This window comes from Mucor velutinosus (assembly GCF_035048745.1).
Source record: "Mucor velutinosus strain NIH1002 chromosome Unknown tig00001569, whole genome shotgun sequence".
Taxonomy (NCBI): Eukaryota; Fungi; Mucoromycota; class Mucoromycetes; order Mucorales; family Mucoraceae; genus Mucor; species Mucor velutinosus.
This window is the reverse complement of record NW_027041921.1, coordinates 1491085-1506985: the sequence shown is the minus strand read 5'-3', so window position 1 is coordinate 1506985 and position 15901 is coordinate 1491085. Positions and strand designations below refer to the sequence as shown.

Here is a 15901-nt window from a genome sequence, read left to right as displayed (position 1 = left end):
AGAAATGACTGTTTTAAGCAACTTGTTTATCCAGTTTGTAGCAGCATGAAATAGGACTCCGGTTATTAAACTCATGTGCTCTACATCAATTGCCCCACGTTTTTTTCTCGTTTTCTGCTAAAAATATGCCATCCAAGGTCATCATCATCACAGGTGCCAGCAAGGGTATCGGTAAGGCTGCTACTCTGGAAGCCATTGAGAAATTCGATGCCAAGGTCGTTGCCATTGCTCGCAGTGAGGCTCTGTTGGAACAGCTCAAGAAGCAAGTCCAAGCTGACTATGGTAAGGGAAGCCATTTGGAGTACGTTGTGGGCGATGTTTGCGATGAAAAAGTCATCCACAAGGCTGTCAACATGGCTGTGGACAAGTGGGGTCAACTTGACTCTGTTGTCGCCAATGCAGGGTAAGCATATCTAGCATGGCATCGCTGTTATGATGACTGAGAACGATTTGTCTAGTGTGTTGGAGCCCATTGCACCTGTTGCTGACGGCCCTCTTGAAGGCTGGAAGAGACTCTTTGATATCAATGTCTTTTCCATCATCACACTTGTGCAAGCTGCCTTGCCTCATCTTCGCAAAGCCAAGGGATCCATCATCATTGTGTCTTCCGGTGCTGCCCTCAAGGGATACAAAGGATGGGGTGCTTATGGCGCGTAAGTAAAAGTTCATGTCAAACGCAACTGTCAGCTAAGAAATGGTTTGAATAGATCCAAGGCCACCATCAATCACATTGCCAATACGCTTTCTGTAGAGGAACCAGAGGTCACTACCATTGCTATTCGTCCTGGTGTTGTTGATACCGCCATGCAAGACCTTATCCGTGCTGAAGGTGAACAGGGCATGAAGGAGGATCATGCCAAGTTTATCGAACTCCATCGCACAGGCAAATTGGTACAGCCCGAAGATCCTGGCCATGTGTTGGTTGCTTTGGCCAACAGCCCACCCCAGGAACTCTCTGGTAAAATGTACAGCTGGAATGACGAGGAAATGAAGCCATTCAATCGCTCGTAGACGTTTGATTTTGTGATTTAATAAAGGTGCCTGATTCTTTTGATTCGTTTGACAGGCGATAGTGCTTATACTTTTGTGGCTTTCATGCTGTGTATGATTCGAGGTTTAGAGATAGTGATGTTGGTTGTGGAGAGCTCCTATGTCGCTGTGAGTGAGATGCATAAGCAGCAATGATCAAGTGACAAGTTTCAAAAGCGTTGCATTAATCCATCGCTTCACTACGGGCACTGTAGTACTCTGTGCAAGATTTTGATGCCAAACTATGGTTTGAGCCATCTGCTGCTAATTCAAATGTAACTGCTGTTCTGAATTCAACAAGACCACATTTTCTGCGATTTACATCAACAAAGATCAGAGCTCGAACAACGTTATCAGCTTGTACCACAGGCATTGAGACTTTTCCTAGCGCTGTTGATCCAGACACACCCTGCCAAGAAAGTCTTGCGCGTATTTAAGACCAACCGAATACACAACCTTCTTCTTCCACTAACCATCGTCAGAAAAATGGCCAACCCATTCAACACAAGCGACGCCAATGTTTCTTTTGAGCAAGATCAAGACGCTATTCTGCTCACATCACATGTCCTAGAGACGCACACGACGACGATAGTTACTCCAGAAAAGCATCTTTTGTATGTGGAAAATTATGATAGCATGCCCCCATCTTACAGTGATACACAACAACAAGGCCAGCAGACACTGCACATGTCGAGTGAAGCAGTGCGGGGCGATGTCTATGATAATAGCAGTAGATTGAACGAAGAGCCAGAGCTAGAAACAGCGCCTCTGATGGCAGCAGAACAAGCACAAGATGATCATTACCGCTACCCGCCCACAGCGCCATCCATAGATCAAATGGAGTTTGGCTTACGTCGTGATTCCTATAGCAACCCAAAGACGACAAAGACAAGGAAGAGGTGCTCCGTGTATCGCGCGTATCTAGCATTCGCCATCTTTGCCATAGGCACCACACTCATGTCTGCCATTCTCGCTGTCATTGATTGCTACAACGTTTGCGAAGAAAATCAAAACTGTGATAGATGTCCAAGAGTACGTCGAGAAGGATTCACAGCGTTTTGTTACATTACCTTTATCTTGGCTAGCATTGCCGTCATGGGCAGGGCGGCTCAATGCATCTTGTCCTAATTGCTGCTGCTATTATCCTACCCATTATACCTCTCGTTATAGTTTTGCCTGCTTCTGAAACTGTTGTACTATGTGCGAAGCTTTTCTGGGAGTCTCATCAAGAGATTCTTGTGTTAATAAATGCAGCAATTATATAAAGCTAATCTGAAAGTCTACAGTTACCTCATCCGCATCATGTCGAATACTATCAGTCAAACAAACATCCTCTCTCTGCATCATCAAAACCAAGATGCAAACTCCATCTCTGATATTCTTACTCCTCCTCCCTACACGCTTGATGAAGAGAGACAGGACCATGTGTCTGACGATGAGAAACGATTAAGAGCCATATGCCCAGATGCCGATGATTGTCAAAATGGCAATGCACCTCAAGCTCCTGTTCCAAATCAAGCCGTCTTCAAGGAAGAGTTTTATGAAAGCAGGCCGTACCATCAACGGCGAGTGTGCTGTTTGTCCTTATTCTGGTTTGCCGTGATTTGCGATATCTGCGCAACTGTTGTGGCGTTACTGGGCACTATGGGCGCTACTCTCCAGTGCAGAGCGCGTTGTGTGGATAACTGCTATGACATTTGCAACCCCAAGTCTGAAAAGGGTCTTATTGCAAGCTTGGTGATTTTTGTCATTTTGAGTAGTGCCATTCTTGTGTTTAAAGTATCATGTTGTTGTAGAGGACGCAAGACGAAATTGCAGCATGGTACTGATGATCCACCTGCTAGCAAATAGACATAAATAGCTTCTATCGATCCCTCCTTCTCCTTCTGATTTTTGTACAGTGCCAATTTGACCAAATAAACCACCACCAAATGCTTGATTCTGCAGATTGTGAAATGATACACTGAAATTGCCACACTAAAAATACACTCACTGGGTGCTTGAAATGATCTTAATATGGAGAATGTACTGCCTCGGGAAGATGCAACACGTACCCTTTATTTCTTTTAATTGGACATGTCCAGAAGCCGCCAAGATTTGAAAATTTTGATGGTATTACTAGTTTAACTTTAAGGGGGGTGCCATTATAATGTTTCTTTTTTCCTCACAGCTATCATCGATAGGAAGCTATAACCATGTCTACAACACCAAGTCATCTACATCAGCACACAGAAGAACCCGAGCAAATCGTTGCTTTGCATAATCCATTTCTAACACAACCACCATCAGCACCACCCTCACAACGACAGCATGTAGAGAAACACATTGTCTACTTTGATGATTATGGCCTGAGTCCGCCTTCTTACAATGTAGCACAGGAAAGCAACCACCACAACCCATTAGAAGGAACACACCCCTCAGATGGAGATTATCACAGATCTGAAGACATCCCATTACATACTTACTCTGAAGACACGTTCTCTTCAGTGTCTGACACAGCTCCATTAATGATGGAGGAGCCTCGACCACTGGCCAGCGACTACACACCGTCAGCACCATCACTTGATCAAGTACAAGAAAGTAGGTTCGAATCCATGGACGACAAGACACCCAAAAAGAAGAGCAAATTGACACTGACTCGCCTGTTTCTTGCCTGCTGCGTATGGTTTGTGGGCATTACATTCATGTCAGTCAGTGTCTTTGCATACGAGTGCTTTGACAAGTGCAAAACCGATGAAGAATGCCATGGTTGTGTGTTGGGTATCCGGAAGGGAGGCATATCGCTAGCATATACCTTCTTTGTCCTTGGCTGTGTATTCACTACCTATAAAGCTGTTCGTTTCACCCTGTCTGCATAATGAACCGTCTGCCAAACACCATGATACCTGTTTTTTCTCTTTTTACCGTCTGTGCATGTAGAATCTCTTTGAATAAATCGTGCTTTACAAGTGCAACGTAGACAATGCCAAGATGCTGTGTCTAGTTGATATAATCCATACATTGACTATAGGCGAAAGAGCAGGATGCAAAAATGATATTTATTGATGAGTTCTTTTACAAATGATATATGTACAGCGTGTTAGAGCACTGCGTATTTTATGAATCTCCAGATAATGCAAAGGCTAACCAAGATGAAGAAGCTGAAGCCAGCTGCCTGGATTCCTTTCTTAGTCGTGTTTTCGCATCGCTCACAATCCACATCATCCATACATCCATCATTATAGCATTTAATGGTGGCGAGTGCCGTTGCCATCAGTATCACACCCACCACAAAGACGGCGAAAGCTAAAATGAACCTGGTAACAGAACAATGTCGTACTCGTCTGGATCTATCCAAAGGATTGTATACACAAACTTCTATTCGATCGGATAATGGTGCTGTTGGTGGCGAGTGTCTATCTGAATCAGTCTCCATCAGTGGAGCTGTCTCTGGCTCGGAGGGTAGCTGTGCATGATATGGGTCTAAAGGAATTGCATCTGGTGTTGACGCTGGAAACCCTCTGGCTGGTGCTCTCATGTCCACATCTGAGCTATGATAAGCTTCTTCTTGTCCTTGTTCTTGCGCTTTGCTATAGGACGGCGGATGATCTTCTTCTGTCGTATAATCATCAATGTAAAGCACATGCTTTTCATTTCTACGAGTCGTCGATGGCGCTGGTCGATAGGGATCATGCTGATCTAAATTGCTAGTCTGTGGTATCTGCTGGTTTATCTGTGGTGCGTTTTCATTGACGTCGATTCCGTTAAGATATGGATTGTGCATTTTCTATCAATTGTTTGTATAAAAGAACGAAAGAAGAGGGTTTAGTTTTATGGACCAACAAGCTTTTATAAGTTTCAATAATTCTTGGCGGGGTGAATAAAGTGAAAAACTCGTCTATAGTGAACAAAATCACTGCAAAATGTAGGCAACCCTCCATAGTATACCATCTAATTTGGGCATATCACAGAACTTGGCCTATTGATATCTATTAGCATTTAATTTGAAGAACAGTGTTGCATCCTAGTTTCCGGAATGCGGATCAAATGAAAGAGTGGTGGGCCTTTTTGAGCTCCTTTGCGGGATGATGTACATCTTAAGGTTGGGAGATTTCAGGCTTTTCGCTCTCCAATTGTTCTGGACATGATGCTTGTCTTGAGCTGAAAAAGTGTATCAAGCAGTGAAATAAAGCTGGAGTGGCAATGGAGGTAGCTTTGAGTATGATATACAGTTTTTGGCAACGGAGGACATGCCTACAGCTTGATCTTTGGGCTTACATCGCACGTATTAGACTACATGTGGCGTAGATACAGTGAAAAAGCTTACCGATAGCTTACCAGAAATAGTGCTGCAATCTATATTACTTTCTTGGCAAATACACAAGCTCGCATGAGCTCTCGTGTCAATTCGTATATACCTCCAGTAAAAAGATGCTTGGCATGGCCAATATGTGGTGTGCGTGTGATTAAATTACAAATCTTCTGCTTTGAGCCATATCCACAGTATGCTGAGCAAACGTTCTGGCATTTACATCCACAGGGATACCCACAATAGTGATGGAGGCCATCAAAGAAACCAAAGCTAGTTGCGACTCCTTTTCAGTAAGGTACAAAGGTGGTTCCTTAACATTAGTGTCGTTCAAATCTTCATCTTCACTCTATATACCGTAAAACATTCAAAAGAAGTAGAAAAACAGATCATATCTTTTCAAAAATTTAAAGAATTGAGTACCGTACAAGGTAAATGAAGCTGGCATTGGGGAGAGGGTTGGAGGAGGTGCTAAGCCGATCCGCCAAAAACATAACGCATCTAATTCAACATTTGGCAACATTGACCTGTGAGGCAGTTTTGCCGTAGCGAAGTGAAGTTGAAAAACCATGGCAACTAAGCTTCTAACCCAACATTTGGTAATATTAATCTTAAGGAGGAGTTTACCGAAGCGAAGCGAAGGTGCAAGACCATGGTATTCAAGCAGCAAATTCGGTTTTTTATTTCCTTTACTATCAAGCTTACCAACAACATAACATATCAAAATTTGCATGAATTAGTCTTACCAAAATCAATATGCTTCCTATTCGAATTAAAAATTGCTCATCAAGTTACAGAACTGCCTTTCCAGTAAAGTGCAGCCACCAAAGATGTGATTTATGCCGTGTAAATAAATTCTATAAAGCAATACATAACCAAATTTAACAGCTTTCAAGCCTTCATTTCTCGACATGTAGATCTTTCTGAGCAACCAGAATGACGCCAAACAATTGTACTTGAGTAGTAGTAACTTTCTAGTACCTTTGCTCAACTTTTTGGGCCAAAAAAAACATGGTCAAACATCGGCCAAAAAGCATGAGGGGTACCTCATGGTTTTCGTCGAAAATCAAACGATCGCGTTTTTCACCTTGAAAATGAAAACTTTTATTATGGTATGTATTGGATCAAAATGTTTCTTTCTATCCAAAGCAACCTCTGAAACCACTTTTATGAGGTTTTCATATGCAAAATAAGGTTATTTTCGCTAAAAACCTCATTTCAAACTTTATTAAATTGCTCAATAATTTCAGTCAAAACACTTATTACAGTTAGCACCATAAGAAGCGCCTTGAAAAGTATTTCAAGAATGTATTAGGAAGCATAGGGTGATCATCACAATTTATATAATCGAATATTATAAAATAGATTAAAGAAGTCGAAAAAAGACAATATCTGTCCAATCTTGAGCAGAAAAAAATAAGCTGAGTTTAAATTGATTTTGGCGACGGCGCTGCTGCTGACTGACCCAAATACCTTTCTGACGACAATGATGACTTCGATGCTGATTAAATGGGGGAAATGGGGTTGAAAGGACAATTGCTTAGTGCAAATACTTTTTTTGGGGGAGCTTTGCCTCATAAAGGTGTCTTTTTCAATGGCAATATCTCAAAAAAGTCGCTGTAGATCTTACACAAGTCCTGTATTTACTTATGACTAGCTTTATGTCGCCAACTTATTAAGAGCATCAGCAACAGTGAATGATATGGCAATTCCACTATCATAAAATGGAGATTGTGGTTTACAAATGCTGCATAAAGCTTGAATTTTCTTTCACAGCGTCTCAATAATAGGCTTCGTTTGATATCAGTGCAAGTAAACAGGGTGCTGAGGGAGATACCTCCTCTCCTCCTCCTCCTCCTGGCTCTGATATAACCTTTATAATATCCAATTTAAAATGTCTTCAGTGAGAGCCCGTAGGGCAACGCCGACATCGAGCGTAGCGAGATAGATCGACTAGTCGCATTTGGGTGAAAGAAATTGTCCATTTCGTTATAAGCACTAGTTTTTTTTTTTTGCTATAATTTACAGGAATCAACAACATTTACTCTAGCAAATGATCCATTTTATTTATAAAAGCAACGAATAAATATGTATTATGGTAGTATGGGTAAAGATGACAAAGGGGGCAGGATCAAAGAGTAATTTTAATGGATGTGAGTGTATGTAAAAAGGAAGGTACAAGGGGTGATTATTTATGTGCAAAAGAAAAATATTTAACGAAGCCTAAAAATGGGCTTCAAACATGTATATCTGTGAGTATATACCATCAAGCTGATTCTATTCAGCCTTGTGTATATCTGTTGGACTAAAAGAATTCAGTCTTGCTGGGAGGCTCAGGGAAATCCTCCAGATTGCGAAGCTTCTCATGCATATTCGTTCTACGCAATCTGGTAGCGTAGGCGCTGATGGCTGTGGCAAAGTAGAACTACGCAGGGTACAATCAAATTAGGAAACGAGTTGTGTGGCTGATTCTCTAAAAGCGTACCTGAATAAAGCTGATCACTATTGACACGACGCAAAAGATGATCATAAGGGTTCTGTATCCTACAGAACATGTATCTACTGTTTCCTCTGGATAAAGCGCCGCACAGTTATTAACGATATCTGTTCTCTTTACTGCAAGAATGATGATTGCAGCTACAGTTACAATGAATTGTACAATTGCTACAAACCAGTATGATATTTTGAAGGTGGCAATCATTTTTCTATGTTGCTATAAAGATACATCAGCTTGCTGTGGTAGAGAGTGTGCTAATCCAACTTACTGTAACACTGCCAAGGACACCAAAGAGAGAGGCAAGAGCAAAGATAATAGAAACAGCGATGAATGTATAGTAGACGCCATTGACAATTTTCATGTCAACTTCAACATTTTCGTAAGTTACGCCTAGTTACCAAAATCTCAGTCCTTCAGACTGCCAGGCAGCTTTTGAATGTATGTGCACTTACCAGAAGAAGGCTTCAACATGAACAAACCAACAGTGGAGGCTATGTAAAGAGCCTAAGCGAAATCAATTAATTGAATTGTTCAATGAATGATGGGGACATCTGAGACTTACAGCAGAGAGCAAAGCAATGATTAAAACACCAGCCCTATCAGATGTTTCAAAATTCAATTCAGGTTCTTGACCCAGGCATAATGTCGACAGTTACCTGACGGGAATGCAACAGCAGCATTTGTATTGACCCATTTTATCGACGATTAATGTATTTACTGAAAGAAAGATGTTTGGGTAGTTTTTTTTTTGTTGTATAAACCGCTTTTGTTTATCAATAAAAGTAACTAAGAAAAAAAAAAAGAAGGCAATAGCTTGGATCAGGCTTTATATATGTAATTGTTTTCGATTCAAGCGAAGCCTCATGATAACAACTATAACGAATTAAGCAGTGAGTGCAAAACCAAAATTAAGCCCAGACGAGTTACACTGGTTCTTTTTATAGTGTGCTCTTGCCATCAAGCCAAAAAGATAGAGCATTGTTCTATTTTGGGTGTCTTCAGTTCTTGCTCTCTGCCTCTCTCCCTTGTATTTTGGCTGATGAGTCTGTTTTGCTAGTTTGATAAATCCCTCCATCTTGAGTGATGGGGCTTAAAATGAATGATCCATCCCAGCAGGGATTGCTTCTTTTTTGTAAATATTCGGCTGATCTGTAAGACATTGGAGAATTCCTGGTAAATTAAGAGTTTGCAAAAATTTAGCAGCCAAGTCCAATCTATGTGCGCGTCAAGGATGGTATAGATACATGAGTCTGGCGTCAAGGAGGGCATTAGATAGTCGATTTACAGTTGCAGCTCTCGGAGTATGTTCCAAGACAAGCTCATGTGTTATGTCAAGCTACATGTCACCATTCAGGTGGGTTGCTAAAGGCCTCCATGATAACAACTCGGATCAGGAAAGCTTTTTGTTTCCTCACGGAAGCGGAAGGACGCCCAAGTTTGGTAACGTGTAACCAACAAGCTTATACCATCACAAATCATCTTAGCACCATTTGTGCACCATAATGTGAGCACATTATTTTTAGCCTACTGAATTTGCTGTATTCATTAGAGGGGATTTGATAGGGTCATATGCTTGTGATATTATAATTAGGGCAATACCAAGTGCCACATCCTGGTGTGAAGTTGCAAGACATTGCGAATGATCCTGCTTGAATCGATAGGCTTAGTTGAGTGCATTGATAAAATACCGAGATTTGCAAATGCAGCTTCAGTGCTGAAACAAACTTTTAAGCAGAGATTTCAGGGGCATCATTGCTGTGTGTTTAACATGAGAAATGTGCCAAGCGATGGCATTGGATTTATATGTATCAAATACCATGCTTTGAACTAAGCTTAACTGTAAATCATCAACTTTGTCACATTTGTTATGGATCGTAGAGATAATCCTAGATTTGCTTTTACGACTTTCTATCTTAAGGATCCAGGAACGATTCAACCTTCTTATGCTGCTGAACATCAATGTATTCAAAGAAGGATTGAAATGAGTATAGAGCATTCCTTTCAAAGCCTCCCAGAATATGCTTGGTCGACCAAATCAATAACATTTATATGCAATTTGTCCATTCATTAATATAATTTAATCTGATTAGTACAAACTGATAATTCAGGATTGTTTCCAGAGCTTCCTGATGGCCAGACACAGACAGTTCATCTCAAGTTTCCTTGATTTCTCGAGGAATGCATTATTCCCTCGAGTTGAACGTTGGTAATGGTACATGAATCACTGCATTTCCTCATACAATTCAAGCATTACAAATGCAACAGATAAAGTAATTGAGCATGGAGCTTATTTACATTTGACCGCCTTGTCGTTTATGTGAAAACTTAATGTTGTACTGTCTAATAATTTGTAAACCCAATTTACAATATTCAGATGCCCCAGGGAGATCTACCGCCCTGAATTCTAATACCTCATCCCCGCTTATCAAACTAATAAAATGAGTGCAAACCCCAAGATGAAGTGATGCTGATCTCCATTACTCAGTGCTTTGGCAACAATAATTTTAGTTGACAGGCCATGTATTTATATCTAGAATAGACGTCATTTGTTTACCGGTACAGTTCAGAACCAAAAAGAAATGCCAAGGTATCACATTTGAACGACAAGAATCTTTCTGGTGATGGCAAGTATTTTTAAATCGCCTCTTATGGGTTTCTCGAGCAGAATAGAAACATCTAACTCGATTCTTCCTGTTTGTGCATCCGTTCAGTTGCTATTTTAATACATCTTGAAACGTGATTAAAATACTGTTTCCTGTCCTTCTTCATTGTTCCCCCCCCTCTTTCTCTCTTTTTTTTTTTTCTTGGTCTTTCTCGATAAACTACAAATCATGGTATCTTATGCTACATCACCATCACTGCTTAGTTTGCTAGGTCTGGTTGCTGTCACCAGCAATGTGTGGACCGGCGTTAGAGCCCAGGACAATGGAGGTAGGGATCGACATTGAAATGACATTTTTTTTTTTTTTTTTTTTTGTATATGAATGTTAACATCAATGATTAGAATACGATAATGGACAGAGCGATGGAAGCTATGATGGCGAAACTACTGATGATAGTGGAGATGACACAGAGACTACCACCACGAGTTATAATGATGGTCAGTGGACATCAGGTAATATACAACAGACATATGCCCCTACCCCATATGAGATATACCTTGTCATGTCTAGGTTATTAATAGCAATTTCATTTACAGATGCACCAACCGCTACAACAGATTATGTTGAAACTACAACTACCAACTGGTGGGATACAACAACGACATCAGATCCCAACGATGAAACCACCTCCACATCAGATCCATATGCAACTCCTTCAGTTTCGTCCGATTCATCCGTGATGCCAGAGACAACCTTAACAGAGGCTCCAGCCATCACTTCATCTCAACAAGTTGAGCCATCCTCGACTGACATTCCTGCAACCTCTTTATCAGCATCATCAAGTGCTATACCCTCTGCTACTGCCTCATCAGTGCCTCAAGACTCATCTTCTTCAACCAACAAGGGTGCTATTGCTGGCGGTGTAGTTGGTGGTGTCGTCGGTGTCGCACTCATCGGTGCCATCGCATTTTTATTGATCCGTAAGAGAAAAGCAAAATCAGCAGCTGATCAAGAGGTATTTAGACCACAAGACGACGATGATGAGTATCAACAGCAGCCAATCCACCAAGACGAAACTACATGGAGAAACTCAGAGTCTAGCAACTATCCTCCCATGTCCAGCCCAGCACCTCCACCTCCTCGCCATACTTATTACGCAGGAGAAGATCAAAGATATTAAAGCACATGTTGTGTGTGCTCTCAACACTGCCATATGTTGATTATTTATTACATTACAATTTATATATTACACTACTTAATCCATCCCTCTTTCTTTCCACCTTAAAACAAATGTATCTGTATTTTTATATATACGCTCTTCATCCATTATCATCAAAACCAAAATAAATACAAAGCGAGATTTCTTGATGAAATTGATTTTCAAACAAGATCCCGTTCTTAGAAATGTGAAAACACTCTTTTTATAGCGTACTTGTGTAATGTAGAGCGCCATCACGTTTCCTTTTCCTTGTTCGAGCGTATGCTACATCAGAAAGTCTAGATGCTGTTCATCATTTTTGACATGTTGCATGTCGACGCACTGACTGATTTCTGTTTCAGGTACATAGTTTCTTTTTTATTGGGTAAATCGTTGACACAAACGGGTGCCGTTTATCTAGAAAATAAGATCCTCATCTTCATGATCCAAGATATCAAGCTGTCCAGTTTCATTAGCTGTTTGAAGTGTTGGTGCTAAAAGTAGATGGATCAGTATGCATGAATATAGCACTCTCTCTCTCTCTCTCTCTCTCTTTCTTGCAACTCACTCTCTTGACCGACCAACTCGGCATCGGCTGCTTCCTTGGCTCTGACAGCATCTTCAGCAGCAGCACGCTCCTTCTTCTTACCTTGAACCTTCTTCAATCTACTCGTAATATCAGTATATGGTATTCTGCACCGACGATGTGCAGTGTTACCTAAAGAATTCTTCTCTGTCTTGCTCATCCAATTCAGAAATGATATATTTGATGGTATTTTCGTAGCGAGGAATGATGACATGTTCAATGGCGTTGACACGGCGGTTAGTGGCCTTGATAACTTCATCCAAGATGACGAAGGCAGTCTATATTGAAAATGGTCAACATGAGTGTCATCCATGTTACTTTATGCATCTGGATAAAGTACCTGCAAACTGGCAAGCTCGACTAGCGTCTCAACAGCTTTGGTATAAACCTCTTTGGCTCTTTGAATCTGTTGTCCACCACGGCCGAGACCAGTGAATTCAAAAGCTGGATGACAGGGTTATTTGAGTTGCATGATTTCGCTGGCAAAATGTTGATGGTGCGCTTACCATTGCCACCTTCATTGTACATTTCAAAGGCAGGAAGCATGACACCAGATACGTTTTCTTGCTTGGCACGAACACGCAGTTGAGCAGACTTTGAGGATTCTTGAATCTGATAACTAAGAGCCAACACCATCTCATTACAATCTGTTGATGTGCGCTTTGCAAAATAGACCTACCTGATATCACCAGTAATATATTGAACTTCAGCGAGAGAGAAAGAAGCAAGTTGCATAACTTGACCCATCTTGCGCTTGAGCTACGATATGTATATAAAAGATAAACATGTTAATCACTATGGCTAGACTGAATGTGCCGAGAAACATGAATATTCCATTTTTGATTTACCTCGTCAATCTTGACTGTGATACCTCTGAAACGTTTAGTCAAAGCTTCTGACTTTCTCTTCAAGAGAGAGTGGCCAGTTTGAGCTCCTTTCAGCTTGAGCTTCATGTTGGTGAGAGCCCTATTCATAAGATGGATAGCATTTGAGTCGACTTGAAACATCAAAGGATTACAAAACAACAATAAACTGTATGCACACATACATTCGCGTAGGGAAAATGTTGAGACGAGCGTTGTTTCCAGACATATTTTCTAGTTATTTGATAGTCAAGAGATTTGCAAGTGTACAGGTTATTGAAAGAGAAGAAGAAGATGAAAAAAAAAGGCAAAACTTGTTATCAAACGCTAGGAAAAAAAAAGGGGATGATACACCTCTTTTTTTTTTTTCATACCAAACAAAATTGTCTTGTTTGGTAAGAACGACTGCATCTCCGCCTTGTACGGTGGTCATCACGTCACTTCTTTGTGTGTATGTTGCAACAGAACATAGATCAGGACGCTTGGACATCACTGAATGTGCAGTTTGGGCATAGAAGATCGAGGCTTAAGACTACTACCGCAAGACGTAAACTTATGTGTACATTGACAATGAAATTGAGAAGAGCAAGAATGATCTCGATGGACATGGCAAGCTCAAAGATGCTACCTTCGAAATAACGTCGAGATGTGAACTTCTACGCATAAACAGACGGAAACCAAATGATTCAGAGACCGTAGTGCATCTATTTCTTTTGTAGCTACCAGAGAGAAACGGTATGAGTCGAAGACCTAGATGGCCAAGCATGAACGAGCACTGATGGGCGAAATCATCGTACTAGTGGTAGTATTCTATATAGCAGCCTCTTTAGCCATTGAAAACTAGACATTAAATCCTGCCTTCTATGTTTGAAGGTCTATTATGCATACTGCTTGAACAAATCTGACTTGATTGCATTGCAAAAAATCGGCTACTATCTTTACATTCAATTGAATAAGCCTTGAATATCATCTAGCTCCTTGTATGCTAAAATAAAGACGATTTTTAGGTATGGAACTTTGAATAAGAGCATCATGAACGTCGAAACGCATTCAAGCTCAAGTTATACAGGATAAAGCGCCATCTAATGCAATGGTACCAAAATGCTTCGCAACAGAAGCGAGATCTCGCACAAGCCAACTAGAACGATTTTCCTTACCTGTACGATATCGATGCTTTGAACCATGCTCATGCCAATCACGGATGACAAGCCTGCTTCATTTTCTTGTATCTCACTGCCTCTTGTTCCATCTATATTTGCTTCAATGTTAGTCTACATTTCACGTTATAACGCGAAATCTATTTTGTGTGTATATTCACTGATCCAAAATATTCTATTTATCTATTGGATGGATGTACATGTTTAATTGATAACACTCTTTCACTTTAGATCCGTTAATAATATGGATTTGACTTTTCTTTCATGCTCTAAATCTATATACGCGAGAAAAACTTGTCTATAAGGCACCTAACGTACTAACATTAACTCTTGCTTGCCCAAAAATATGCAAAGCACAGCAAAATTTGAGAGCATCTGGATTGTAATTTCTCGCGTTAAAATCCATTTTAGACTACCAGAATATCGCCAAATCATTGCTCTCGATTAGCACTTACTTCCTGATGCCTTTGCTCAACTTTTTTGAGAGTGACGAAAATCGCCTACGAACCATGAGGGATACCTCATGGTTTTCACCGAAAATCAAACAATCGCGATTTTGACCACGCAAAATTTGACTTTTACTAAGGCATATATCAGATCAAAATGATCGCAACTATCCAAAGCAGCCTATGAAACCTTAATTGCGAGGCCATAATATGTAAAATTTTGACATTTCGGCCCAAAACCTTATTTCATATTTTCAAGTATTGTTTATTAAGTTTATTCAAAACACCTGTTTTATTTAGCACCATTAGATTCGTCTTAAAAAGTGTTCCAAGAAAGCTTAAGCGTTCATGGAAAGATCATTACAATTTATATAGTCGAATTTAGCAAAATAATCTGAATTGGGTCGATTTTGAACAGAAATGAACAAATCAGGAAATAAAAAAATCGGAGTTTGGATTAATTTTTGGCTAGGAGCGGGGCGAAATCAACGCCATCCCACACCTTAAAAACGTAATGGACACTGTTGCAAGTCCATGAAAGGGAGGTTGCCAACTGAGCAGTATTATACACCAATAGTATAGTCTCTATGCTTTAGTTTGTGGAGGCGTTTTTGTATTTGAACTTCTTAAAAATTGCTGCTCCAAACGCGAAATCCAATGCGAAATGCTGATCCTTATATTCAAATAGACATCGAAAGACATGCGTTCGTTGGAATCAGCATTGTGTCAAACAAAAGCTTTGCTTGCCCAATCATGCAATTGTAAATGAGTGTGAAGTTAACCCAAAAACCTCTTAGGTTACGCCAGTTGCGGCTATTTATTGGTTAGACTTGTCCCTCTTAACAATTAGAGTATTTAAATGAAGGGTCTCTGATGTTCTTTTCGTCTCTAATCTTCCATGACGTTTGAAGTCTAGAACACCATCTCTATGGCTACATGCAAGCATTGGGTCGATAGTTTCTAGCGTTGTCTGTAAGTTTAGAAGTCGAAAGTATATTTTGTGTGATGGCAAAAAGTAGAATACATCATTTCATCCATTCGTATACATAAACAAACACACCATGCACGCAGATACACAGAAAACCGCAAATCCAGGTCCCACGTGAAAGTGCCCCTTCATGTAGAAAAAAAAAAAAAAAAAAAAAAAAAAAAATACGAGAGAGACCCAGACCTCTACACTTTTTTTTTCTTAGGTAACCTCATTTTGATGATATTACAAATGTAATCCTTTTGT

At 40.3% G+C, this 15901-nt stretch overlaps 8 protein-coding genes across 8 annotated transcripts; 5 read left to right on the top strand and 3 right to left on the bottom strand.

Moving 5' to 3' along the window:
• Positions 1–125: 125 nt before the first annotated feature.
• ATC70_012679 (uncharacterized protein) lies at positions 126–1011 on the top strand (the record flags this gene model as incomplete). The annotated part of the gene is made up of 3 exons (XM_064831850.1): positions 126–403; positions 459–653; positions 708–1011. The coding sequence occupies 3 exons, from the start codon at positions 126–128 to the stop codon at positions 1009–1011; spliced, it is 777 nt and encodes a 258-aa protein (XP_064678130.1).
• Positions 1012–1515: 504 nt separating this feature from the next.
• On the top strand, positions 1516–2157 carry ATC70_012678 (uncharacterized protein; the record flags this gene model as incomplete). Its single annotated transcript, XM_064831849.1, has 1 exon — positions 1516–2157. One exon carries the CDS (start codon positions 1516–1518, stop codon positions 2155–2157), a length of 642 nt encoding a protein of 213 aa, XP_064678129.1.
• Positions 2158–2331: 174 nt separating this feature from the next.
• Positions 2332–2880, top strand: ATC70_012677 (uncharacterized protein; the record flags this gene model as incomplete). The annotated part of the gene is made up of 1 exon (XM_064831848.1): positions 2332–2880. One exon carries the CDS (start codon positions 2332–2334, stop codon positions 2878–2880), a length of 549 nt encoding a protein of 182 aa, XP_064678128.1.
• A 344-nt stretch (positions 2881–3224) lies between these two features.
• Positions 3225–3887, top strand: ATC70_012676 (uncharacterized protein; the record flags this gene model as incomplete). The annotated part of the gene is made up of 1 exon (XM_064831847.1): positions 3225–3887. The coding sequence occupies one exon, from the start codon at positions 3225–3227 to the stop codon at positions 3885–3887; it is 663 nt and encodes a 220-aa protein (XP_064678127.1).
• Positions 3888–4108: 221 nt separating this feature from the next.
• ATC70_012675 (uncharacterized protein) lies at positions 4109–4792 on the bottom strand (the record flags this gene model as incomplete). Its single annotated transcript, XM_064831846.1, has 1 exon — positions 4109–4792. The coding sequence occupies one exon, from the start codon at positions 4790–4792 to the stop codon at positions 4109–4111; it is 684 nt and encodes a 227-aa protein (XP_064678126.1).
• Positions 4793–7622: 2830 nt separating this feature from the next.
• On the bottom strand, positions 7623–8508 carry ABD1 (mRNA cap guanine-N7 methyltransferase; the record flags this gene model as incomplete). The annotated part of the gene is made up of 6 exons (XM_064831845.1): positions 7623–7742; positions 7803–8030; positions 8083–8204; positions 8267–8318; positions 8377–8410; positions 8471–8508. The coding sequence occupies 6 exons, from the start codon at positions 8506–8508 to the stop codon at positions 7623–7625; spliced, it is 594 nt and encodes a 197-aa protein (XP_064678125.1).
• A 2137-nt stretch (positions 8509–10645) lies between these two features.
• APR1_3 (aspartic proteinase precursor) lies at positions 10646–11597 on the top strand (the record flags this gene model as incomplete). Its single annotated transcript, XM_064831844.1, has 3 exons — positions 10646–10745; positions 10819–10929; positions 11014–11597. 3 exons carry the CDS (start codon positions 10646–10648, stop codon positions 11595–11597), a joined length of 795 nt encoding a protein of 264 aa, XP_064678124.1.
• A 435-nt stretch (positions 11598–12032) lies between these two features.
• On the bottom strand, positions 12033–13293 carry ATC70_012672 (RRM domain-containing protein; the record flags this gene model as incomplete). The annotated part of the gene is made up of 8 exons (XM_064831843.1): positions 12033–12109; positions 12184–12281; positions 12334–12479; positions 12542–12645; positions 12708–12820; positions 12881–12960; positions 13050–13167; positions 13250–13293. 8 exons carry the CDS (start codon positions 13291–13293, stop codon positions 12033–12035), a joined length of 780 nt encoding a protein of 259 aa, XP_064678123.1.
• Between the last annotated feature and the right edge of the window lie 2608 nt (positions 13294–15901).